This window comes from Leptosomus discolor, chromosome 12, assembly GCF_034619465.1.
Source record: "Leptosomus discolor isolate bLepDis1 chromosome 12, bLepDis1.hap2, whole genome shotgun sequence".
Lineage (NCBI taxonomy): Eukaryota > Metazoa > Chordata > Aves > Leptosomiformes > Leptosomidae > Leptosomus > Leptosomus discolor.
In genome coordinates this window covers 6,307,530-6,335,079 of record NC_141402.1, presented here as the reverse complement: position 1 = coordinate 6,335,079, position 27,550 = coordinate 6,307,530, and the positions used below count along the sequence as shown (strand labels likewise).

At 42.1% G+C, this 27,550-nt stretch overlaps 1 protein-coding gene across 3 annotated transcripts; it reads left to right on the top strand.

Annotated features, from left to right (window-relative positions):
• The first annotated feature begins 871 nt into the window (after nt 1-871).
• Nucleotides 872-19,916, top strand: RIC3 (RIC3 acetylcholine receptor chaperone). Of its 3 annotated transcripts, none has more exons than XM_086472223.1 (6): nt 872-1,019; nt 8,969-9,192; nt 10,538-10,616; nt 12,739-12,832; nt 18,190-18,335; nt 19,426-19,916. In XM_086472223.1, exons 1-6 carry the CDS (start codon nt 872-874, stop codon nt 19,914-19,916), a joined length of 1,182 nt encoding a protein of 393 aa, XP_086328349.1. The 3 variants fall into 3 exon arrangements, with proteins under 3 accessions (XP_086328349.1, XP_086328348.1, XP_086328350.1); XM_086472222.1 differs by having other exon boundaries at nt 18,187-18,335; XM_086472224.1 differs by lacking the exons at nt 12,739-12,832; nt 18,190-18,335.
• The last annotated feature ends 7,634 nt before the right edge of the window (nt 19,917-27,550 follow it).

Here is a 27,550-nt window from a genome sequence, read left to right as displayed (position 1 = left end):
TAGCAGCAACCTAAACGAATGCATTGACAATATGCAAATTTTAAGCTCTTTTGAAAATACATGCACATTTATGATTTTTAAATTTCTTAAGATAGTTGCAGTAAACTGAATTCATTTTAAATATGGTCTGGATTTTTCTACATCTGTCCTGTGTGCTCAAAGGAGAACAATTCCATGTGGTGAGCCCACGTGAGCCATGGCCTCAACCAACTGTTTCAGCCAAAACGCTTTCCTGCCCCTGCAAGTCCGACTGCCCTCACAACACCAGTCCTACCACAGGCCGTGCCCTGGCCCCTTCCCAGGCCGGGGAGAGCACCGGTAACCACACTGCTGGTGCCGACACCTGCTCACAGCATGGCAGGACGCCACAGAGCTTTCGGTGCCCAGGCCCACCTGCTCCATCCTGCCGTCACTGCCACCAGCAGAGACCAGTCGTGACACCACTGAAACCCTTCACAGGGGACAAAAAAGGGGCAATGTCTCCTCTTTTTTTTTTTCTTTTCCCCCAACAAGTTTGCAGCGCCTCAGTCAAGGCGGGGCAGAGTCTGGAAAACACTTATGGCAGGACTGGAAAGAGCGGATGCAAACGCGCCCTCCTGCCCCACGTTTTTAAGGGCCAGGGCCGTCTCCGTAAGGACCCAACCCAGCCGGGGACCAGGCCGCCCCACACCCCACCTCTCAGGGCCCGCCCAGCGCACCGGCACCGCCGAGCCCTGCCCGAGGACCGAGGCCGCCGCCGGCCGCCCCGCGCCTCCCTCAGGCTCCCGCCCTGCCGCGCCAGCGCACGGCGCATGCGCGCGCTGCCCGCGCCTGCGCAGAGACTAACGGCGCGGTGAAGGCCAGGTAGCGGCGCCGCGGCGGGCGGGCCGCCATGGCGTACTCGACGTGCTGCAGGGTGGCCGTGGTCTCCTGCCTGGTGCTCTGCGTTTCCCTCCTCCTGCCGCGGACCTTCTTGTCTCGGGGCGGCGGGAGGCAGGAGCCCGGGGCTGCGCCGCTCGCAGCGCCCGCGCCGCCCGAGGGTAAGAGGCCGCCGCGGGCCCCGCTGGCGGCGGCTCCGTTGAGGCGAGGGCGCGTCGCTCCCCGCCGCCGTTCCCCCCCGCCCCGGTACGCCGAGGTGCGTGTTTGGGCAGCTGCTGGGGGACAGTGCGGGCGGTGGCTCCGCGCTGAGCCCGGGGCGGGGCGGGCCGTCGCCGCCGGCTCGCCGGTCGCTGGGCGGTAGGCCGCGCTGCGCTGGGCCCGGCCCGGGAGCTCTCCGCCCCCCGGGTGCTGCCGCCGCCGGCCGGGCTGCGTGCGAGCGGGCCTTGGTTGCAGGGCGCGTCCGGAAGGTGCTCTGCCGCCTGGTGCGAAAGCGTAGCGTAGTTAACCCTTCCCGTGAGTGTAACCGCGGCACTCTCGGGCTCCCTCCTTAATGACGTGTGGAGTGTCAAAGGCTGAATTTACCGTTCCTGCTGTGATTGACCTTTTTCCTTCCAAAAAACATAGTTTAAATTTTTCTAAATTTCATTTTATTTGTTTTGAGTAAGTGGGGTACTAAATTAATGAAAAGAGACATACCACCTTTTTTTTTTTTTTTTTCCCATTGTGATACATCACTTTTTATTTGAAATCTTCATTATTTTATTATTTTCTGTACGGAATGCTTTTGTTGTTACATATGAAATAAAAGTTCATTTGAATCGTCGTCATTGTTTAGTTTCCTACTCCAGTATCTTAAACTTGGCTTTCATGCACCTTATTCTCTTAAAAATGTGCCACGTGGTGACTCATTTAGACTCAAGTCTTGTCCATGCAATCCCTTGAGCTGTGTCCTTCTTCCCTGCCTTCCCACTCTGCATGTCCCCTCCTAAGTGCTAGAAGAATGGGTTAATACAAGCATCTCCCATTATTTTCTTGCCCTTTGCCTTTTGCTGTGGGTGTTTCTCCCCAAGGCACTTCACAAAGGTAGCTAGTATCATAGCCCCAGCGGTTGTCAGGGAGAGAGTTTTGCCCAGGGCTGCCTCACCAGGTGAGGCTGGTGGAAGTACAGAGAACTTCTAGGTTGTGCTAGGTGCTGTCCCACAGGGCCTCCTGCTCAGTGGCTTTATCTTCTGCATCCTTCCAACAGCCTGGTTCTTGAGTGACTGTACGCTTCGGTAATGCCGATTTCATTTGACCAGGGTTTTTGAAGACATTCAGGCTGAAGTTACTGCTGAAAGAATGTCAGGTTGAACCAAAATACGTGACTTCTATACTACAGCAACCCTTCTGTGGTTGCTGTGTGTATTCTTGGTCTTTAAGGACTTGGGTATCGGTTGTAATAATGGAAGTTTGGTGAGGAGAATTGTAAACACGCTCAAGTGCCTTGCAGCTGGGGTGTAGAAAAACGTGTACCGTACTAATCATTGTTTAGTCTTGTGTGTTTGACAAGTAGAGCATCTGTGTTTAGATACGATAGGCCTGTGGTAGACTTCGAGGCATCCTGTTGAACATGCTTGAGGTTCCTGCCCTGCTGTGGGAAAGATCCAAGCCAAGTGGAAAACGCCGCCTGCGTGAGTCCCGATACACAGGTGAAAGCAGCAGGTTCACTGATCCTCTAGCATGGACCGAGCTCTGCGGTGCCTGCGTCCCCGCGTGTGCCACTTCAGGGATCCCCCAGTCGGCGAGGTAACACAAATAAATCTACTCTTTGCATTTCATCCATGGTTTTGTGGTGGTTCCTGTGTCCTGCCTGTGCTGGCTCACACATGGATTCATCAGCCCCATAGATCTATAGGGTCTTAGTGTCATTGCAGAATCTCTTAACGCTGAAAACCTGAATGGTAGCTGATTTTTTTGATAGCATATCAAGAGCAGTACTGTGAGGGCATGGTGAGCGCTCTGGAGTCACCTGCCTGAAGCAGGGATGGGAGCAGACGCTCTTAACTTCTGCCCCATGCAGCCCCTGACTGATCCCACAGGGATACCAGACGACAGTTTGACGAACTGTATTCCCACAGCAGGGCAGTCTTGGGCAGTTGTAAGTTAGTGTTCTGGTACTTCTTTCTTTGGCTGCGGGATGGACTGGATTGGCTTGATTTGACAGAAAAATTAGCTTTAAAAAAAAACAAACCAAAACAAAAAACTCGCCCCCAAATTATTTTCAGTGGCATCGTTCTGATGAGTGATGTTCATACCTGTTCTAGCCCAGCCTGCTTTAAGCAGTACTGTCATAAGCTGACTAATCAGCCACAGTTAAATGCTTAAAATAGGTAGCATAACTACCCTTTCCATCATCAATATGTAGTATAACTACTCTTGGCACCATCCTGCAGGAGAGCACCGTACAGCACGAGTTAGTGCGTGCCTGGTGCAGAGTGTGCTCCTCTGTTGCACCCCAGCACCTGTCTGTGGATGAGGATGTAATACATCACCTCAGCTGATCCGTTTCAGATGAGAATTTATAGTCCATATTTTCAATTTGATAGCAAGAATTTTATTACACCTGCTCTGTAGACCAAACTTTATTTCACCTGAAGTTATTTTTTTATTGGAAGAATAAATCTTGATTGAACAGTTCAATTCATATCTCTGTCATTAGTCGTCCTTTTCAGTGAACTGATAGCTGCAGTTACCTGACAGAAGTTTCAGGGACTTGAAGTAATCATGTCATTCTTGAAGTTAATAAAGTGCTTATTGTTGTCTTGGGGGCAAAATGCCTCTGAATAAAACATTCTTAAAGTTTACTACCATTTGTTAGAACTCATTGTTACCAGAAGGCTTTTTATCGAAACAGGCTTAAGCCCGGCAATGGCTCTTTCTCTAATAAAGCCATTTTCAGAGGTCTCTTCTAGGAAAATGATGAGCATAGCACTATAGAAGTTAATATTGTCTTTCAGTCAGGAAGGTTGTTCTTTTTCACAGTAATAGTTTCGTGTATATGAAAGAACTTATTTAAAGAACTTACTGTGAATGCATTAATTTCTAGTTTACTTCATGGGCAGGCATTAGAATTTTATTTATTTTTAAAATCTTTTGGAAAAGAGGAAGGAAGGAGCCACTAGCAGTTTAAAAAGTACTTTGAAGTCTAGTGTTCATAAATATATGCCATGCATTTTGTAAAGCAACCTTCTAAGTTGGTAGTTTAAGAAAAACCTTACAGCACAATGACAGTAGGTGTATAGTCTGGTTCTTAGGAACAACCAAGTGGCATCAACTTTACAAGAAAAATACATGTCTGTTCAGGTAACACCCCTGCCTAGCTCAGGTTTGGGCAATGCACACATCAGTTGCCTACAGGTATCCCTACTTAAGAAGGTGTTTCCATTTTGGGTAGTTTTTGTGTTTTCCTTTTTAACCTCCACCCACAATATTTAATAAAAAATGCTCAAGCGTTGACTGTGCGGCGATTTAAAGCAAGGGTTTCAAAATTGTCATTCCTTCTAACCTTTTTTGGGTAGGTTTGTAAAGTTGTGTTGTTGGGAACACAGCTAGAGCTATTTTGTAAATGTCAGTAAAAGAGCAAGAACTAAATGAATTCATACTGTATGTCCAGTTCATCTTCATGTTACGCTGTCTGCCAGAATGAGAAGTATTTATAAAAAGATTTAGAAGAGAAAAACATAAATGACTGCACGTGTAAAAAATCTAAAACATGAGTCTTGTGATAGTGTGTAATACTGAAATAGAGAGTGGCCTCCACAATGAACCGAATGTGAACTTGTAGTGCTATAAAAAGGATTAATTACTTGGGCTTTCTTTTGGCAGAGGTGTTGGGGAAAAAGAATAGCATCAGAAATGATATAGTGGCTTGAAAGAGAATTTAGATTAAATGTCAAGAAAACAGTTTCTGTGTAGAATATTCAAAGCTATTATATTAAACATGGAAAATGTAGGCGGATGCTTTCAGTCTAGAGAAGATCAAGTTACTTTATCACGGAGTCCGTGTTTGTTTCTGTGTGTTGCCACTTGCAGCTTTAGAACCCTTTGGCCAATTCCTCTCATTGGACAGAGAGAGAGAAAATAAATGTTTTATGAAAATACACTGCTGGGAGCGGCTCAAGATTGGTTCAAGTGTCCTGAGACGAAGGCTTCAGTATGAATGCCTCTTTATTGGCGTCTACCAGAGAGGGAGGTCTTGCATATCGTACTTAGCAAAAGCTTTGCTTAGGGCACACATCTTTAAATATCAAGTCCAACAGAGCAAGGGAGAAAAATGTACAAAACGCGGAGTTCTCACAGAAGCGTATTTCATTTCTGATCCCTGTGACTGTCTGAAAAAGCATTGGTTTGCGTTTTTGGTCACTATGATCAACATTTTGCCAGGAAAATGTAAATAGCACCTAAGCATCCCTAAATGTGGGAGACCGTTTGTAGATAGGTTTGAGGGCTGGAACTTGCATTGCTGAGGCAGGAGAAGAATTCTGTATCCCCCTGTCACGTGTTTTTTCAGTTAAAGCTTTTGCAAAACATCTAGCTGGTTTGTTCTTGGGATGTGTTTTTTGCTTTGGTTGGTTTTGCATGCACAGTAAGGAATAGTAAGTGTCTTACTTGCAAAAAACACACTTAATCTTAGCATTTGCAAACCAAAGTAGTATAACCATGGTTTTGGGATGGAAACAAAAAAAAAAAAGGGCAGAGCGCCTACCGTAGAGCGTGAGCAGAACTGTGGGTGCTGTCCCCCTGAGGAGCAGCTTGGTTGAGATTTAAGGAGTGAGGAGAACAGCTTCCTTCGCTGTGCTGCCAGCTTGGACAAGGCACGTGTGCTTCCCAGCGTGCCGTTTCCCGTCTCTAACCCTCCTCCTATGCTTCCTGGTTCCTGGGATCTGAAGAACATGCACGTTTACAAATTAAGTCATGTATTGTAAACCTCCTGATGAATGGAGCGCAAACTTAATGTAGCAACAGCCCATATGTACCGTATGTCAAACTTTGTTTTTTTATTATACATGTATGTATGCATCCCAGCATTTTACAGCTGGTCAGATATTGCAGAAAGACATAAGAGTTGCTGAATCATACAATAACTGGAGTCTAAATAACTTTATAAACAAGTTAAGTTGGGCTCAGTAGCAATTCCTAAATCCCATTAGGTGGAACATATAACAGCTGTCTTTTGTAAAAAAAGATACTTGGATGGTCTGAATATTATCAGCTGGTTGGCTGTTGTAATAGGTGTGCTATAAATAGACTTTTAAGAGATTTGCTTTTTTCAATTGAGTGTTAATATTGTTAAAAGAGTAAAAAACCCACAGTAATTCTGACATGATACTGGTGTTAAGGACTTCATCTACATTCAGAAATTTACAGTCTCTTAAACAACACAAGCGTTAGCTTGGGCGTAATTTCATTTTTGGACTTAAAGCTATTGAAGGGACAGGATTAGACAAAACATGCTCTGCTTGCCCTGTAGCTGGGTTGCAAAGTTGATTTGAAGCGTTAAACTGACAAATCATTAAATGTGTTGGGTAAACCTTAACTAAAGAGATTGCAAAGCCAGGTAGGGTGTATGTGGTGGAGTTATGATGCGCAGCAATCAGGTCGGCATGAAGACAGCCCACAGGCTGTCACAGGGGAGTTGAGAAATGGTTCAGAAGCAGAGCAGCGCTGTGGCACCCTTCAAAGCTAAATGGAGGTTAGTGTTCTTTCCTTCCCAGAGCATGGAAGATGTCCTGTTGAAGTGCTCACCATCAGGACTGGAACTGGATGGTGCAGCAATCAAGGACCCAACACATGCCCTTCTGCGCTCACATAGAAGCGTCGCTTGATTTTGTTGGTGGAGAGTATGTTGTTGTCTCCATTTGAAAGGGGTTTGTATCGTCCCTGGAAATGTGGAACCCAGCCACGTCACGTACCGGTGTGTGTGCTAGGGTGTTGGGTTTTTTTTTAATAGCAGGAAGTGTCTTGTTCAATTGACAGTGGCATCCAAATCACTATGCATTTCCATTTATATACTGTGTGTCTGCCAGCTTCATGCATATGTTGCCTGTGCCATCGATTTCCTCTCTAATTTTCATGGGTTCTTCACATAAAAAAACTATGGAAAATAAGGAAATCGTTATAAAAGTTTAAAGATCAACAGGGAGGATTTAGAACTAGGAGCCATGAAATTCCTCTTTAAAATTATTTTGATAATGAAATGACTAGTGTGTGTCCCTTTGGCCTGATTATCTTTAATCAAATTGAATCTTTTAAAGCACAAATGAGGCTTTGTGGATAATTTAGAAAACTATTCCCTTTAAATACAGTTTCACTTTGTCAATTATTTTCTGCTTTCTTCATCTCTTTTTTTTTTTACAAAGGTTTATCTACCCTGCTGTTTCATCCCCACCTCAGTGCCACTGCTCTCTACATGATGACGTCACACTTGTTTACACAGTGACCTACTGCTGGAGGGCATTCCTGCTGGAGCAGTGGGACTTCCTTGTAAATAAGATGCTATGCTTTCCATCAGAGACTTTGAATAATTCACTAAAATTAAAGTGCATGATAACGGCTTCCTCAAAGTTAAGCCTCAGCTAATCCGAGAGTGATTTTGGCCAGTGGTGGTATACCTGGGCAGCGTCAGTAACGTGTACAGCACTCAAAGAAAGTGTGCCATCACCTACAGGCGAAATGTGTTTTTAATAGTAGAACTTCACGAGTTACTGCTATCACTTCCTCATACGCACTGTAGTTTTTTGTGCTCAGGAATTTAGCTGCCTATGATGGTGTTTCCTAGCAAGAGCAAATGTTAATCTCATTTTCTCTTGTCTTGCAAAAAAAAAAAATATCTGCAGCTGGATACTCACAGAAATAAAGTTAGTTATTTTCAGTGCTAGTTCAGACTTGGTTTTCATTTTCTTTATGCGCCAGTGAGCAGTGTCCAGGCTGCCTGGCTCTCCTCCTCTGTGCCAGGGAGGGGGAGTTTTGCGGCTGGTGTCAGGGGGTGAGCTGCAGCCTGGCCTGGCAGTCCCTGTCTCTGGTGCTTCCATCCAATACCTCCTGCCGCCAGACTCGGTGGCAGAGTAGCTGAGTAATTCAGTTTGGTCCCAGTCGATGGAAGAGAGTGCGCATGAAAGTCCAGTCTGGATATGGAGATAGAAAGTAGGATGCCAGGTACATGGAGAAGTAAAATAGTAAATTTCATGGCAAAATTGTTGAATTGATAGTAGAAAGAAAATAGACTTATGTGCGAGCTTAGATTTATTGAGATTCTAGTGCCTTTCTGTTGAATGAAATCACTTGCAGTAGCATTTCAGGCTCTGCAGTCTTACTCTAGCATCCATGCATCCATTTATGCTCACTCCCCTTTCTTGTTTTAAATTATCTCTGCCTCTCTCAAGGCCAGAAACCATTTTTTTCTCGTCTAAAATGTCGAAGATAATATGTCCCAAGCTATATTCAATCTCCTTTCTTTTACCTTGCTTTAACTAACACCTATGTCAGAAGAACAGTTTGAGGTGCCACCACTTTTGTTTCATTACTCATTTGGTAAAATCAGGTAAAATACTTCTTCTTATGGCAATAGCTGAGAATCTATACTGGGCAAACACGGCAGTCATGTATCAGGATGTTAGGTAGATGGTGGAGTGGTCTATACATTAACATGCCTTTGCAGAATATTGAAAGATCAGGCTCACAGCGGCAAACTGGTATGTTGTTGGAGTTTTTTTGAGCAGAGAAACAGAAGTAAGAGTTTGGGGTTTCATCCTGTGAGGGATACTGATTCATAGGGTCTTTGGACATATATATACCTGTTAAAATCCGTGTTTTGTAAGTTGTCCTACCAGCTTTTTCTTTTCTTAAAATCAAGAGAGTAATTGTGCACACCTAACTCCTAGCACTGCATATAGTAAGTGACTGAGGACTGAGTTTACAGACTTTGCACTTACAGTCCAACAAGTTATTTATTCACCAGTGGTGGTGCATTAAAAGTAGAGGAAATAGGTCAGCCGCACGTGCTGCAGTTTTAGGCTTCATGTTGAAGGGTGAAAAGTAATAGAAGAACAATAATTGTGTGTTTTTTTTGCAGGGAAGCTTGGTCGCTTTCCCCCGAGGATGCATTACCAGGCTGCTCCCGACATCCGAGCTGCCCCACATTTTCCAAGGTCTCACCTTGCTGAAGCAGTTGCCAAAGCCAAGGCAGGTGGAGGTGGTGGTGGAAGCACTGGTGGAACTGGGAGAGGTCTTGTGGGGCAGATTATCCCTATATATGGATTTGGCATCTTCTTGTATATTCTGTACATTTTATTTAAGGTAAGACCAACATAAATTGGGGAAATAACAACTAAAAAATGATAGTCCCATTTCTGTACCTGTTTCCATTTCAGCCTTGCTCAAAAAAAAAAAGCTTTTGCTGGACCTTTGGCTGGTGGTTGAAAGATTGGTATATCCTGTGGCTTTTGCTATTGCAAAAACTGTGGCTAAGATTTCAGGGATGGGTTGCTGTGATCTTATATTGGCCTCTGACCACTTACAATTTTTTTAAGGATTTTTTTTCCCCCCTGGAAAATGCGTATGTCTAGAACAATGTTGTATTAATTTTGTATTCTTTTCTGTTATGTGTGACTACATATTATATACACTGTATATGTCACATTTTATATATACTGTCCAAACAGTATATATGTACACACATAGTGTGTATATATATACAGAATATATTTTTTTACATACTGTATGTGTCATATTGTGTTATGCACTTAAAGTGGGAGAGAGGGAGAACAGTTATGGCATACCTTCTGTAACAAAAGCACCACATTGTTGGAGAATGGGAGTTTGTAAGGTTGTACTGACCACGCTGGAGCTACCTCAGCTGAGGAACAGGTTGAAAGCTAGTTTAAAAAAATCACAACCCAAATTCCTCTCAGGTGTTTCACACATGATTTGAACTTCCCATAGCTTTTTGTTACACAGACCTGACTTGCATGTAGGTGATGACAGTCAGCTGCATGGGAGGAGGGAGAAGTGGACTTGTGGAAATGTTTTTTTTTCCTTTGAGTGGCAGCTGAATCCCAGACTGAGCAGTGTCCAAACAGCTGAGCCTGCTCTGGACAGACAGAGGCAAGAACAGCGTGAATTGGGTGAACTGACCAAACACAGAGAAAATGAAAAAATTAGATAGCGTGCAGCTTCTATAGAGCCAGCCAGTATCTTCGCTGCAGGTACAAAGTTGCTAAGGAATAATGGCAGAAAGCATTGCAAGAGGGCCAAGCTGGGTCACATATAATTCCTTCCGAACCTGTCCTTTATTTCACAATAATTGCCCCATGTGTTTGTTTTTTTTTCCCCTCCTATGCAGAAGAAGGGAACAGATAAATATTCTAAAATGAAGACGTTATTTTTAATGAGTTATGCATTCACTATGCTTAACTCATCAAAAGTAACAAATAGCATTTGTTCCAAGTGTCTTTCAGGAGTTTTCAGCTAGCAAGATTTCCCAGGCTTCTTTCATGGTTGTCTGGTTTTGTTGCTGGGCATGCTTTTCTCTGGTTACTTTCTGGTTTATTTTCGTTTTCTAGCCTTTTTTCTGTTACCTTTGCGACTTATTTACTACTATTGCGGTAACTCACAGAAGGGTCGTCATTTTTTCACTTAACAGCTGGCTTCCAAGGGAAAAACTGCTGCTGGAGAGCGGAAATCCCCTACTGCTGCACCTGGAAACATGAAGAGGAAAATCAGTGAGTACGACTTCTGAGTTCTGTCTGTGTAGCTGTTGACTTTGTAGAGGCACGGTCCAACTGGGTTCTTCAAGTTTTGGGCACACTGTAAAGCTGCTGTTCCCGTCATAAAGAGCAAACCAGAAGCTTCTGTGTGGAATGAGCAAGAGTTGAAGTGAATTACTGCGCCATCACTTTCTAATCTCATTCAGCTAATGAGACGCTGCGATAGTAGCCTGATCCCAAGCCCCCCTGGAAGCAATGGCTTTTCATGAAGTTCACTGAATTAACTGTACGGATTTGCTGAAAAGCTATATAGCTAATGATTAAAAATGGATAATAGGATGTCCATCTATTATAATTATTCCATAATCCATAATATGCTAGTAATAGTATATAAAGATATTACTAAAAGCTAGCTTCATTTTTTTTGAATTTGTGAATTCTTAATCATCACCAGGCACTTCCCTACTTTTTCCCTTCCCTTTTTGCAATACTCAAAGTTTTCATGTGCGTAATAAAGAAAGAAAAATAGTATGCTGAAATGTTATTTTGATTTTAGCTAAACATCAGTGGAACATATTCAACTATTTGTAGATATTTATTAGATAAATAAATGTGTTGTGTTTAGCTGGATGAATTGTAATAAGACAGAAAAGTATTTAGGGCTTTATAGAAAGTGCTAGCAGTAAGGTAATTCTCTTAACATAGCTGTAATTATCTTGACATTAATGCGTATATTAGGAATACCTAATGTACTCAGTGCTATAGATTGTCTTTTCAGTGCGCTTGTACTGCATTGTGCCTGGCAATTTTGTGCAATTTATTAGCAATGGTAATTGTATTTTTTCTCTCTAATGCTTGGTAAGGGAAACTAACTTTGCAGTAAGTTAAACATTTACCATCATTATAACCCAAAGAACTAGTGATGAAAATTATTCTGCCTTTTTCTAGAGCTCTTCATTTGTATTCCTAAAGCATTCGTGGCAAGCTGTAGCAGAGCAGGGGACAAGTCACTGGAGTAGGAACCTGGAGACTGAGTCACCACTTACCTAGTGACTTGGAGGGAGTAACTTCCTTTCTCTTTGGCAATTTCCCTTCCCCTGTTTTTAAAGCCTCAGGCATGCGAAGTAATGACATCAGTGATAAAGTAATGACATTCTCTGCAGAACAGAGATTTTTCCAAAAGCGGAATATTTGTAGATGGTTTTCTCCATTCCTGCTATTTTGGAGTTCCATTGTGCCTTTGTGCTGCTTAAATGGATGTGCCTGTAGCAGCTGAATGTTTAACTAAACCAGGCTGGTTTAATTTTGTTCTGCAGTGGGGAGCAATGAAGTCTCAGCTTTAGGATTTTGATCATGAGCTACAAAAGCCAAACAAGGAGCTCCAGCACTTTTGTTAATGTCCATGCTGTTGCATCTTTACTGTTAATGCTTTTGGCTAAATGAAAGCCAGTATGGGTGTTCCTGCATGTGTGCATGTGTGCCTACTGTTGTACTGTGGACACATTTTTGGAGAAAAGTGCAACCATGGAAATACCATGCTTTGCTCCCCAGACAGACACCATGTCGCTAGCTGTTGTTCATCCCGGTAAGCCTGGCAGACCGTTAGCACTCACTGCCTACCCTGGCCCACCTGCACAGGGTTGGATGCCATCAAGCCCATGAACTTTATTCTCTTTGATAAAGATGTGGTTTCTCAAACCTTAGACTCATTAGAAAATGCTCGAGTGACCTTTTTTCTCTGTTCCCAAGGAATTAACAGGGAAATTCCATGAGAACTATTAATTCTGCAGTAGACAGTAAACCAGTTTGGTTTCCTTACCCAAAAAAAAAAAAAAAAAAAAGGTATTTTCTTTTCCCCAGCTTTAATCTCCAGGGCATTTTCAGTTGCCCACTCACTCTGCTTATTGGGAAGTCACTCAGGAGCCTTTGAAAGAAGGTGCTTCCTGTGTGTCCTATTGCCATGGGCAATAGTCTTCACCTTCTGACACCAGAAGTAGGTAGAACTCTTTAAGCTGCATGTTTTGGGTTCCTCACAGCCGGTTAGGTTTGGTACAGTGTATGCTACCTGTGATAATGGGACAGGGATAAATTTTCAAAGCTCCTACTGACAGATCTTGGGATTTTGTTTGGTTTACAGCTGACTATGAGCTCACTCAACTCCAGGAAAAACTGAGAGAGACAGAAGAAGCTATGGAAAAATTAATCAACAGAGTGGGACCTAACTGTGACAGGTATGTTTCAAATTGTGGCATTTTTAAGGAGAGATTCTGCTCTGATTAGAACTTAAACTTTCTTACATTGGCTGTATTAAAATAGCATTTTTATTACTGCTTCAACCTGTAGAAATTTGATTTTACACATCACATTTCTTGTTCTGCAGTTTTTATCTTTTCAGCATCTATATTTAAAATAAATAATTTTTTCCAAATTTATTTTCCGTAAACTGAAAAGCAACTATCCCTACCTTTGTAGAGTGTGTTATTTGGAAGACAATGACAGGTATGTGTAAACAGAAAATAAAATGTCTACATTGAAAGTATATAAAACAACCCTTCTTAGGTGACCAAAGTAATATTCTGAATGATTCCAAAGAGACACATTTGGTTTATGTTATTTTCCAGTTCTATGGATTATTTTCCTAAATGGGAATGCTGTTATAATCTGTGTAAATGCCTGTTAGAATATCCATAAAATATTTCTTTAAGGGCAGAATTGTGTAATAATCTGAGTCCATAACTTAGTTCCACCCTGTAACCAGTAAATGCATGCATTTGCTTATAAATATAAAAGAAAAAAAAAGAAAGTAAAACCAGGAATTAAAAATTTATTATGTTTGTTAATGTTTGCTATAAATCTGAGATCACTATTCTACATTATAAAGAAACACTGGAAACAAGTCTGTTTTTCATAAGGAGTACATCAATAGGACAATGCATAACTGCAGTGTTTGAAAATTTAAATACCATGAATACTAAGGTGACGTTTGCAAGCAGAAAGGATGGTTGTTCAGGTTTTAACACGTGTTAACTTTGTCTGGATCAGTCAATGCCTGTTTTAACCCAGTATAGGAACAATTCTATGCTGAGCTTGCACGTTATGCTTCAAACCACATTCTCTTTGAGCGTGTAGTTTTGCCCGCTTTGCACCGTGCCGTGTATGGTGGTTGCACTCATCTCAGCAAGACAAGGTGCCAAAGTTGCCTGTGTTAGGCCAGGTCCCAGCGAGAGAACCCCTAAGCTGCCCTGGTTTTGTTAGTGCAACAGAAGGATGCTATTTTGACTATTACTCATCTTTGTTTTGGAGAGCTAACACAATGCTCTACGCGTACCTTTAAGCTGCCAGAAATAGGCTTACGAGCTGCCCAGATATTGTGTTGACTCTCAGAATAGGATATTTTTTTTACTGAGAAAATGGGTTAAGGGTCTGATCCAGTATTTGTTCCACTCTGTGTTACTGGCTCAGAGCCTCTATTTAGTAGAACTTCCCTTCTTTGTTCAACCAAACTATTTATATAGTTGGATCTAGAGGCCTCAGGGGAAATCATAATCTGAATCTAATAAAGAATTTTGTACGTAGCCTCTTTAAAGAGGTGACAAGCACCTCTAGATGGAGCAAATAGCTGTTTTTCAAATATACCCAGACTTTCTTAATCTACACTGTGATACTCATTAAGTTCAGTAATACTGGATGAATGTCTTTTAAAATAAAATGTATGTCCAGAAAGTGTAATAAGAGCACAGAGTACAGTGCTAGGCTTAATCTGTCTGGGTGTTGATAGATTTAAATAAAAAGGAAAGAGGAAGAGAGCAAAAATTACTTGAGCTCCACTTATTAATACACAGTTAGACAGAAATCCTTACAACAGGAAAGTCAGAGAAAGAAGTAACTGGTATCAACTTTAAACTAATGCTGGAAGACCCCAGGTGAGACTATGGCCTGTTATACTAGATATGGCAAAGTGGATTGCAGCCTGCCGTGTAAAGTATTAGTAACCAAACCAGAGGGTGTATTTTGCATTGTCACAAAACCTGATGTGTCACTGTTACACACCGTGTTGGCTGAGCTCGTGCCTCAGTGTCCTCTCACTGTACTTCAGGAACATTCTCCTCCTGGCTGAACTGCTCCAGGATTGGTCCTGGCTTTCTCCTTCTGGTGAAGATTCTTAGAATCCAAAGACATTCTAATTTTGTATATTTTCTTAAAAAAAAAAAACAAAACCACTTTTGAAATCTGAATGAATTTGGAAGGACAGCTTATTCTCAGATAATGCTGTTCCATAGAAAGAAATCCTGTTTATCATCACATCCTGTCACTAAGGGCACCTCAATATCTCCAGTTTATAAATGTAGATCTTCACAGTCCAGTATATCTCCCAGCAGAGTTGAGAAGCCTTGCCAGGAATTTCATGATTCAAGAATAAAGACTTGATTGATGGTTATATAGGGCTCTCTGCATTAAAAGCAAGCATATTGCTTTTTTCCAGGCTTTTACCAGAGTGTTTCAATGTTGGGACAGTGATATAATGGGTACAAAAGATTTCCCTACCCATTCTCACAGATGTCTTACCCATGTCTTCACCACTGTCTGTAAAAATTGATATTTTGAAACCACTTTAAACTGAAGAATACTAATAAATATTTTTCTCAATGGGAGTATTGGACAATACTCTCTGTAAAAAAAAAAAATCTCAATTTCTGGTAATTAGGTAAGAGGTAGAAATAAGGCAGCTCAATTACCTGTTTTTAAATTTCTGTTTACCAGGCTGTCAACTGGAAAAACTTACCTTTTTACCATAAACTGAGCAAATGTGATATGGGGAGAGAGAGAGGGAGACAGAGAGACAGAGAGAGAGAGAGAGAGAGAGAGAGAGAGAGAGGAAGAGGGGCTGTACTCTGTGGGGTGCTATTTTTGGGCTATAGCTTCATTTTAATAGTCATTATTTTAAGATCATGAAGCAAAAATATACTGGTTGACATGTCTGAGCTACCATGTTAGATTATGGATTCTCACTGCAGTCATGATAGCTCTTTAGGAAACGTTCTGATCTCAGTGTAAGAATAAGAAACCTTTACTTTACCTGTTAGTGAGCACTTTGGGACTCTGCAAAATGTAATCATTGCTACTATGAAAAGTAATAGCTGTGCTGGAGCTACAAACACACACAGCAAAAGTAATGACCTATTCTTACACTGTAAACCTTTTGCATCTGTTGCCCTCTTAGTATTCGTAAGTGCAGCCAGGTGCTGCATACATTGCCAGCATCCTACAGCAAGTCTTCCTAGAGGCCTTAAATGAAGTTGAAATAGTGCATGGGCTTTGGCTTCTCTCTCTCTCTCTCTCCAGGGAAAACTGTCTTTTAAGCAAGGTATCTGGAGGAAGAATACTCTGAAATACAGAGACCTTGTGTTGCTATAAGACAGTAATGCTTTCTAATGAGAGCATGAAGCATATTAGGAATTTTCCTATATGAAATGCCACGGTGATGTGGCTGCATTGATTGATCCTATTATCTGAGCTAGCATACCTCCCATTGTGCTAAACAGACAGGCCTCTCTGTCTTCATCCAGGTGACACCACCTCAAATGACATACACTCTGGTCTATAAAGGGAGGATTAGTTTGGCAGTTCTATTACAGCTTCTGTCAAAGGCAGCTAGGTGATGAAGCCCTTTCTTTTTGTGTGCTTCTTAATTCACATCTCAAATTCTACACTTGCATAACCCAGGCTTTTGAGAAGATGCTGTGTCTCACCTTCGCTGTGGAACAAACTGCCACCGCAACTTGAGAGGACTCAGCGCAACCTCCGTATGGCGTTGGGACCATATCAGCTTTTCAGACTGTGGGGCAAAGTGCCCCTCAGGGGAAGAGCAGTGAAGTGATGTTTAGCCTTGTGATCTCAGTCAAAGAGTTTAATCTGGGTAGGTGAAACCAGTGGGGCTGCTCATGAAACCAGTGGGCCTGCTCCTGAGCTAAGTTCAGGTACAGTCGACTGTGTGTCAACTATGCACAAACTGTAGCCCAGGGTCAGCGCTTTTTGATCACCATCGCACAAACCAGCAGTATGGTGCTAATCCCTTTGGCTTTAAACCAGTGTGACTCTGCTGCTTTTGGTGGAGTGACTATCATGTCACCATCATTCCCGTATATGTAGCGTAGCACGGAGTATCTATTAAAGTGCTGCTCTAGTCATGACAGTTAGTAAGAGGAAAAACTGAAGATGGACGCTGCAAGTTTCCAAGTTTATGAGAATTCAGGTACCTGAAACAAGGTTTAGGTAGATCCTAATGACTAAATCCAAAATCATTAATCTGTTTCCAGCTCCCCTCTCCCCATCTCACCCCTAAGACTCACTGAGCAGCTGTCTAATCTTGGAGATTATCTGTCTATTTGATGGTCTGGAGATCACCAGAGATCATCTGTCTGACCTCACATATTGGCTACAGCTCAGCGTTCTGTGCATGCCAAGGGTCACCCTCTCTGAGTAACTAGGGGCGATAGATCCTGCCTAAAACACAGTGACATTCAAAAGAGCGCCAGAGTAGGGCCTCAGTCTCCTGAGAGGCTTGAACTGGCACATTTGGAGATCAAACCCCTGCTTGAGAACAACTTGAAACTTAAGATGAAACAAGCACAACAGTCAAAACCATTTTCACCCCTAAGTACAGCCAGTGTCTTTCTTATTCTGACCTACTGAGTTAGTAGAGCTCAGATCACTACCCTCCACATATTTCTTTTTGTCCATAAGATTTTTAGGAGACTATTTTTTTTCCAGAGAAAATAACATGTAATGGCTATATGATCTTATCTGTTGGAGGCATTTTTTTTTACAACGGTAAGTAGTTGTATTACCTAAGCAGTAGTAATTACTAGAATCAGCAGTGTAGAACCAGTCAAAATTATAGTTTGCTTTTAATCTGATAGAAATCTCAGTCCTCTTCTACTCTACCTCTGATTCTAAAGGGCAAGTTAAAGTTAAATGTAACACCTTCTTGTCATTTTAAAATCTTCTTTCCCGCTTCTCCCCACACCTCCCCGCCACGAAGCATTGTTGACTGTCTATAATAACATGATGATCTGTGCAACTGGTGTTTCTTAATGAGGCCTTGCAAATTTAACACCTTTAATGGTGATAATTAGGGGTCATTGGACTCTTCAGACTAATGTCTGTGTGAAACCTTTTGATCAGCCCCACAGTTGGTTTAAATGTAGCATTGGTTCTGAATTACGTTTTCTTATAATGCTTCAAACAAGACATGGCCCTCTAATTCTCACCTAACACTCTTTTAAAGGCCAGAAATTTCTGTAGTGTCTTTTGTACCATAACTCTTGCTTGTGTGTCACTTCCATCTTGCTCTCACATTGGCTGTACCTGCCTTCCTTTAGCTGTTTAAGTTTGCAGGCTTTCTGGGTAAATGGATAAACCTTTATACTGATCTGAACTGCAGGCCACATGCAGTGTTGAACTGTGATCATACTTCCAGGTTTCTTCAGCCTGTGCTGCTGGGACAGACCAAACAGTTGGGTTCAAACTCTGTTAATAGTTTGTAGTAATAGTGGACTGACTTCTGATCTCTAATATTTTCTAGCAGGACTCAAAATGTTACAACAGACCAGGAAAAAAGGTTACTTCAGCAGCTCCGAGAAATTACTAGAGTTATGAAAGAAGGAAAATTCATAGATGGCATCTCTCCTGAGAAGGAAGCTGAAGAAGCTCCTTACATGGAGGACTGGGAAGGTAAGCAAGAGCCTTTCTTACCATTACCCTGACAAGAAAAACTGAAGAAGGATTACTTATAGTCCCAGATACTTTCAAAAGTTTTGTTAACTTTATCCTTCCTTTTCAGAGCCAGTGTTCAAAACTTTGCAACCATAATAGAAAGAAAATAGATTTTGAGGCATCCAGTGTTTCCCTTAGTGTAAACACTAGACTATTGGCTGCCAAAAGTGGCTTATGAATATTCACACGTGTTCCATCTGCTGCTGGGTCTTGGCTGGTCTAGGTTTATATCTTTCCCTTTCTTTGCTGGGCTAGATTTCATGCAAAATCATAAACCACTTGGAAATCAGAATCAGTATGTTTTGGATAACTTACAGTTTTTACTTTTGATTAGTCATTCTTTGTTTGCTCCAATGTTGTAAAAGTCAACTCCAGAAAGTCTGCCTTTAAAAATTCTTTATTTTAATGTCCTTTCCGCTCCTTGGTGTTTACTTGTTACATAAATGTGTTTTCAAGATATCCTTAGTTGAGCTGCTCACTATCATAATCTTAAATGCAGACTTAATTCCTTGCTTTTTGTGAAGCTTTCAAAAATGATCCAAAACATAAAGCATAAATAGTGGCCTTGAGCTCTGTTTTCTTAAGCCAAGTTCATGATGCATTTTCTAAAATGAAATGCACAAAGTCATTGACATATCTGGTTTTTCAACCAGATTTGTAGCAAAAGTCTTCAAAACATGAATCAGTCAATCTGTAGACAGAAACAAACAAACAAAATGGATCTATTTAAAGATCTAAGACATGCAATTTTCACCTCTTACCACCCGTAGCTTTCAGCAAAGCTCAGATATTCACTCCTGAAAGTCAGGGTTGACATCCTGGCTCCCTAAAATAAGTGGAATTTTCTCATCATCTCCCCAGAAGTCATGTTTTGCACATTCTTGCCATGGATTTAATAGTGCAACATATACATGACATTAAATACATGACACTTATACTGGCAGTGCTAAAATTAACTGTTGCAACAAACTTGTGCATCCATCACTGAAGTCAGTACTACTTTTAAATGTTGGTAACACTTCAAGCTGCATATCACTTTATTCCTAAGGTTATCCAGAAGAGACCTATCCTGTCTATGATAATTCTGATTGCTTCAAGCGGAAACAGGACACAATCCTTGTAGATTACCCTGACCTGAGCCAGCCCTCTGCAGAAGAGCTCGCAGAAAGAATGGAGGACATGGAGGATGAGGAGCATCTGTGCAATGAAAGCCTGTTATCTGATCTCAGCATGGGAAGAGCTGGCCACGATTTAATGCAGAAAAAGGGCGAAGTAACTGGCATCAGTGAAGAGGAGAGGGACGTTCATCACAGCCAAAGCATTGAGGAGTGCTGCTGTTGTTACGAGAATGACGATCCTGCTGTCATAGCGGAGAATGCTGGATTCTACTCTGAGAGCTGCAGTGAAGCAGAAGAGTCAACACAAGAGGACCTGTCTGCGGAGTCAGAAAATGAGAATGCAGCACTGGAAAAGCAAATGGCCAGTGATTCAGATGACACAGGCACACTAAGAAAGCGCAACATGAAAGGACTTGAGTAATAGGGACAATAGTGGATGTTATCTAGATGGTGAAGGTAGAGGTCATAAACTGTCATTCATGTGGTGTTTGTTCCCAGTGAAGACTTCTCTGTGTTCATCCCCTTGTACCAATTTCATTCCCATAACAATCAGTCACATCATCTACCTGAACTGGAAGCCAATGCTGGCTCTCGTGCAGTCTTACCATGATGTTGCCAGCAGCGCTTTGTCCTTGCCTTGCTTTTTTGGAGCCTGGTATCTTGAAGCAGATTATTCGGTTCAGATATTTGTGATTGTTTCCTTTCCAAGTCTGTAGAAACAGTCCTTGGTTTTGCCCTTTCTCATCCCAGAGGTAACCAAATGTATCTTCTTTCTCAAAAATATCTGTTTGTGTGCTACCAGTTATGAAAATTCATCAAATCCATATATATTTATGAGATTACCAGGAAGCTGGAGGAGAAAGTATGCCTTCTTTCTCTTACCTGAATGTTAACTGACCAGTCAAACGGACCATAGTCACACACATGACTCTTTCTCAACTGTGTCATTGCTGCTGTACGCCGGAGAAATTTGTCACTACAATCCACAAAATTCATATACTACCCCACCCCAAAGTCCATTTCCCAGCTTATTCTCTGCTGCAGGACCAGTAGCCTAATCTATGTTGTGTTCCAGGAAGAGCATAAGCAAGACTGAAGCGTTTTGAGTTGTTCTCTATCTTTGCCATAGCCGTGGTGAAACGTCGTGGTGAAATGTCTTGGTGAAACTGATGAATGCAGGAGCTGGACCATGCTTTGTGATGAAGAAGGACACTAAAAATGTACCTGGGGATTAAAAAAAAAAAAGGCAGCGAGAAGGTTTGTCCTTAAAAGCAGAGAAGAGAGCGAGTGAACCTCAGACTGAAAAGAAACCCTGCCACCTTTAGCCTCCAAGACCTCCCTTGGTGGCCTCCAACAGACTTCTCGCGTGGCACCGGCACAGCGGCCTAAAGGACGCCAGACCCTCTCCTCCCCTCTGCCTTGGGGCTCTGTGCAGAGGAGACGGCACCTCCCCGTGCTCCAGGGGCAAGGCCAGGGGACGAGGAAGAAGGGCCCATGCAAACACTTGGCAATCAGCAGTTTTATGGAGTGCTGGGAGACCTCGCGCAGACCAGCTGGGCCTCCCTTTCATGCTGGCAGGATGTCCGCGTGCTTCACCCCCTCTCAGCCACTGCTGGGCACAGGGAGGCTGTGCCACTTGCAGGGAATTGGCTGCATGATCACATCCGGAGAGTAGTAGTCCAGATGGCAATCAGTGATGGGTGGTGTCCTTCAGTGGTCTGTATTGGGACCAGTACTGTTTAATATTTTCATCAAGGACATATACAGTGGGATTGAGTGCACCCTCCAAGCTGAGTGCTGTGGCCGACACGCCTGAGGGACAGGATGCCATTCAGAGGGACCTGGACAAGGTCAAGAAGTGGCTTCATGTGAACCTCGTGAGGTTCAACAAGGCCAAGTGCAAGGTCCTGTACCTGGGTCAAGGCAACCCCAGTATCAAGACAGGTGGGGGGATGAAGGGATTGAGAAAAGCTGGACACGAGCCAGCAATGTGCACTTGCAGCCCAGGAAGCCAAGCGTATGCTGGGCTGCATGAAAACTAGCGTGGCCAGCAGGTCAAGGGAGGTGATTCTGCCCCTCTGCTCTGCTCTGGTGAGACCCCACCTGGAGGTCTGTAGTCCTGAACACAAGACAGACATGGACCTGTTGGAGTGGGTCCAGAGGAGGCCACAAAGATGATCAGGGGACTGGATCACCTCCCCTATGAGGACAGGCTGAGAGAGCTGGGGTTGTTCAGCCTGGAGAAGAGAAGGCTCTGGGGAGACCCGACTGCGGCCTTTCAATACTTAAAGGGGGCTTCTAAAAAAGGTGGGGACAGACTTTTTAACAGGGCCTGTAGTGATAGGACAGGGCACAGTGGTTTTAAACTGAAAGAGGGGAGATTCAGACTAGATATAAGGAAGAAATGTTTTACGATGAGGCTGGCAAAGCACTGGCACAGGCTGCCCAGAGAGGTGGTGGATGCCCCGTCCCTGGAAACATTCAAGGTCAGGTTGGACGAAGCTCTGAGAACCTGATCAAGTTGGAGATTTCCCTGCTCACTGCAGGGGGGGTTGGACTAGATGACCTTTGACTGTCCCTTCCAACAGAAACCATTCTATGATTCTTATGATTAGCCCTGGGACTTGAGAAGTACCAGAAGTGTATTGGACAGCTGATTTGAATCCATGCATTATCTTCTGTTTAACATCTTTGTGCAACCACTGTGGACCAGCTGTCTTCCTACATCACCAGGGTATATCTTGAGTGTTTCTGGGGAAAAAAAAAAAAAAAAAAAAAAGAGCATCTTGCCCTACACACTCGGGTTGGGTTTGTTGTTCAATGGCTGTCTGCCTTTGAGAGATCTCTTTGCGTTTTTTTTCAGCTGATTGTTTTTCCAGGTTATAAGTGTAGCCAGATGTTTACAGTGCTGATGTTATTTATGAAGAATTCCTACTGCAAAAATGAATTTGTAGTAAAGGAAGAGAGAAAATAGAGAAAACATATTGAATACTTACTCTGTTTTATTAGGAGCATATGTATTTTTGAATAATTTTATAAGCCAACATTTATTTTGGTTTTGTTTCAACACATTCTGGACTCTCTCAGTACTACTTAACCGTGTCAGTAGTTTGGCCTCTCTCTCTATGAGCAGGGCTAGTGTTTTCTTCACTGGGAATCCCCGCTGGGCCTCTACATGTGGGAGCTGATACACAGCGTTTCTTCATACCACATTTTATTTAGAGAATAAGTTAATACCAAAGACAGCTGTTAAAGGACTGCCTTCATTCCACTGCAAGTAACAGCATCTGTCCAGCTCTTTGTGCCCATAACAATGCTCCCACTGTTTAAACACTCCTAAAAGCCACGTGAGTGGAGAGACTGAGTGTAAAGGATGGGAACTGGATGGCTCTGGTTCTTCTGTAGAAATAGTCAGGCTGGATAAATTGATAGAGCTGTTGACTTGCCAAGCATACAGCCCTTACTTGTTACTTATCAGTGGTCTATGATACCCATATACCACAGCTGCTGCAGTAGTCCAGCCCCTTGCCCCGAGAAACAAGGATGTCATCTCAGGTCTACTGCAGCTGACAGAAATGTAGACTCACAGAATTTTACCTATCTATACAAATATGTGCTTATGATGTACTTCAAATTGCTGCTGCTTATAAAGGTATGTGAAATTTAAAAGGTTCACTGTTTTCATTTGCATTTGGGCAAATTTCTGCATTTAATTTTGTGCAAGACATTGTAAAAGCATGAAAAAGGGGTTTTATTTGTGAAGTACAAGGTAAAGTTTTTAAACAGCTATTTGCTTACATTGAGAAGCTAAAATGTAGTAAATGGTTGTGAATTAACAAAGTCCATGCTCCAAAGCATGATAATCTTAATATTACAGACTGCATGCCCGTAATCTTGCTGCTATGGACAGCTCAGACAATACCCAGCGAGTCACTGTGTGCATGTTGTACTCGTACACGAACCTGGGGTACAGGTGAACGTTTCCATTGGCCTTTCAATGGTCAGTGTTTCTGTACTGAGTAGTTTGACAAGCCTCGATACAGCACTGAGTATGAAGACACACAGAGGCAGCCTGCTGTGTTAATGAGGACCCAGTAGTGGAAGGTGTATGTAAATCCTCACACCGTGGTGTGGAGGAAGGACCACCAACCTCAGCTTTGCCCTGAGGGTGGCCTAACCAGTAGGCTCTCACCTGGTGTCGATCAGCATGTGCTTTGGAGCTGTTCACTTGGCATTGAGAATAATATCCTCCTTGTATCAGTGAGAAATATAAAGCAGTTAATTTGTGTCTAACATACTAAGCTTCCCAATTAATAACAAAAGTTTAACTCCTAAGTCCAGTATGGTTTTTGACCTTGCTGTCTTCCACCCTCCCACGGTCCTTACTGAAAGGTCATTTTTGGCAGACAAGTAAAAGTCTAGAATTTCTTTTCAGGCCCCTCAGCATAGGTAACTACAGAATTTGGTTGTGTCCTGTGAGTTAGTCCGGTGGGCCAACGTGGTCCCCACAGGCACACCAAGCACACGTTACACTGGTGTGTGAGGCGCACTATCACAACACTAGTGAAAAAACAAAACAAAACAAAACAAAAAAACCAGTGAGTTTACCAACACGAGACCAGTTGTTAGGACTCCGTTTAATACCTATGGCAGAGCTAAAGGCTCCATATTTCTTTGCAGCACCAACAGGAGAAAATGGTACTTGTGCAGGTTGACTGTGTGGTGTCAGAGTCTCAACAGCTCAGTCCTGAGGTCTCCATCACCTTGGCAGCCCCACCCCCGGTACCAGTAAGCACTCTCTGAATGTAGCCAGCCATACCGCGTGCAGCAGCTCACCAGCAGCCTTCAACCTGATAGTCTGCCTGTTTACATGACACTTCCTTTTCTCTCTTTGCGTCAGCTTTCCCCCCTCTGAAACAGAAATGGCTATTTAGATAAGCATTTTAGAAAAGGATCATCTCACAGGGGTGTCCAGCATTCTTAATTATTAGCTGTTCACTTTTAGCAGAGGGCATTCATAACTTGAAGAAGAGCTTATCTGAAAAAAAATCATTAACTTCTCTTAAATAAATAAATGAAAATCATAGGTCAGAACATCAGCAAACCTGGGACTCGGGGAAAAAAATTGTAGAAGCTCAGGTGGACACCCAGTGGAAGCAGTCAGGCTTATGAAAAGCACATGCTCCTTTACTTACAATGCAAATTAAATGGCAATACTTTTTATTAAAGCTGAAAGAAACAGCACATGTGCTGTTTAAATTAAATATTCTTATAAAACCAGATTTAAAACCCCACAAAAGTGTTTACATCTTCCTGGATATTTGTTAATGGTTACAGATCATTTCAGGCATTCCATGGGATCAGAAAAAAAGTACAAAGTATAAGATCAGTGCTGGTCCCAAAAATACTGTAAATCGTATTTGGAAAACAGATAAACATGTAAGAAGTTTATGACCTAACTCATTGCAATAGCAATTAGTGTTCATATGTTGGCTTCTTTCCTTTTCCAGCTGACTAAAAATACTATCATTAACTTTGAGGTCACAGAAAAATGTAGTGCAATAATCCTCTATTTAAATGATTTTAACTTGCACATCCTTATAAAAACATTGTTTCTAGCCCCATGTATCACAAACACTGGACAAGAGAACCCAGGTAAGAGTTAGAAAACTATCTATTTTTCAGTGGTTTTATACCAACCACGTATTTCAACACAAAGGAATGCAACATCAGATCAGACCGACTGAGCATCCCCTGTACAAATGCTGCTGGAAAGGTTGTCTAGTCAAGTGATTTTTCTCAGCTTTGGAGCTTCACCAGTTTTTGGGGGGTGGGGGGCAGAGATTCCTAGAGAGCAAACAGACACCTGACAACATGCTCATTTTTCTCAGTGATCTTCCCAGGATGGCTTAGATAGTGCCCAGAGATCACTTCTCTCTGCTGGTAACTACTGTTGTGATTAACCACCCGTTAAAGTCCAAGATTGCCCAAACCTACATTGTTCCTGACAGAGGAAAGTGCAAGTTTGCTGTCACCAAAAGTTTCTCAGATAAAAAGGTCTGTTCACTAGCCTTGCAGTCAGAAAATTTTCTGGTATCTAACCAGACCGCAGTTTGAATCAGTTCTGTCTGTCAGAGATATGGAGGACAGATGCTTCTCTTCTGCTTTCCAACAGCTTTTTATGTGTTTGAAGCTTGGGGGGGGTTCTACTTGTGCAGTTGATCATTCCTGCCTAAGTAGAGTTGTTTGCTCTTGGCCTTACTGAACTACATCCCAGGTTTTTCTGTCCATTTTCCAGACTCATTTTGGTAGAAATAAGTAGGCCAAAAATTCAGTCCTTAACAACAGCTAAACTTGGAAAGAGTTGGTTTACCTCAGAGCAAACAGCACTGAGGCAGCAGGAACAGGACATGGTCGTCTTGCGGTAAGAACCTAAGGCAGCAAACAAGTGGGCCTCTGCTCGGCCAGTGTTCATTCGGAGTCTCACCCACCTCTTCGTGAAAATGGGTAGGAGGAGTATTTCTGCAGTGTGCACCAATTCAAGTCCTTGAGCTCAGTTTGAGAAAACTTACAGGCTGAAAGTGACTACAGATCTGGGAAAGTATAACTTTCCATGGCAGTGTGTTTTGTTTTGAATCATTATTAGCGTTAAAGGTGAAAATACAGTTTAAAGAGCACTGGAAACTCCTTATGTTAAATCAGCTCCATTTAGTAGGTAATTTATCAAGGTCTTTCTGACCTTGGGTAGGGAAAGACATAGTTGTTTCAAACAAATTAAGTTTAATATGTCTGCACAGTGTTCTGTGTTGACAACACCGGAACCTCTATGACGTACACAAGGCAAATTATGTGAAAATACAAAAATCAGTCATTGCACATACTGGTAAATAAATACATTTACTCCAGAATACCAAAGAGTTTCTTTAAAAACTTTACTTTGTAAAAGCACATTCTTGCAGGTTTATCTAAAACTATATAGGTCTGAACAAAAATGAGATGCCTGACTACTCGAAACGGGTCAAGACAGTCTTGTGTGCAAACAGGCGTAACATATTACAGGCATCGTGAAAAAACATGACTGGTTAAATATCACTTCTCACAGTTAAGACATTTTTTGTCAGTTTTTATATTTTCCACTCTTTAAACTCCATATAATTTAAAGGGAATCTAGACCATAACATACTCAATTTCTACTGTATAGCATTGTTTTATTTAAGAAAGGCAAAGAGACGAATTAAAGATGTTTACTGTGGAAATAAAAATTTAAAAAATTAAAAAGCTCTAACCAAACTACTTTTTCATTTTATGGGGACAGAAATATTCATGTAGCACTTACATCTTCTACTTCTCAAAGTTTAAGTAAACAAGTCAGAAACAAAGGTGTATTATTCTTTACAGGCAGATAGAGTCCCAACACATTCTAAAATGAGTATTTCTACAGCTGCTCCCAAACAGTGGATCTTTCAGACTGTCATTAGTTGGATGAATACCGTGTTGGGAAATACAAAAACAGTTCGGTGTCTACTAGGAAATCTCAGAAATTAACCACCTCAAAAGTGTTTACTTTTGAGATACTTCTAAAGGTGTATCAAATTACGAAACATCCTCCACAGATCTTTCTTCCCTTGTTCCCCTACTCTTGAGTATAAGAAATTGTTCAAAAAGGAAAAACAAAAGCCCCAGTCTTGTAATGATGAGGTACGGATTGATGGCATGGATCAATCCCACTGCAAAGTCAGCTCAAAGGAAGAAGGAAAAGCAGATGGCTATCTGTAATAGATACAGATGCTTACGTGGAAAGCATTTAAGACAATTTTTAAAAATCATTTTCACAGAAAGATTTCACTTGTTCAAAGTTATTTTTAAAGGAGTTTCAAATATCAGACTCTTTTAGATATGTTTTGCAATAATTATGCCAAAACAAATAAATATCATGGTTTATGCTGTCAATGTGAACTCAGTAATCCCCTGATATCACCAAAGGAAATTTTTTAACACTATATACGTATGTATATGCCTGTGTGCACAGCACAAATGTTTGCACATCTAACACGG

Coding starts and splice junctions, on each gene's coding strand:
- RIC3 (XM_086472222.1), top strand. CDS start 872: ATGGCGTACTCGACGTGCTGCAGGGTGGCCGTGGTCTCCTGCCTGGTG. Junction 1,020..8,968: donor AGCGCCCGCGCCGCCCGAGG/GTAAGAGGCCGC, acceptor TTTTTTTTGCAG/GGAAGCTTGGTCGCTTTCCC. Junction 18,336..19,425: donor TTACATGGAGGACTGGGAAG/GTAAGCAAGAGC, acceptor TTTATTCCTAAG/GTTATCCAGAAGAGACCTAT.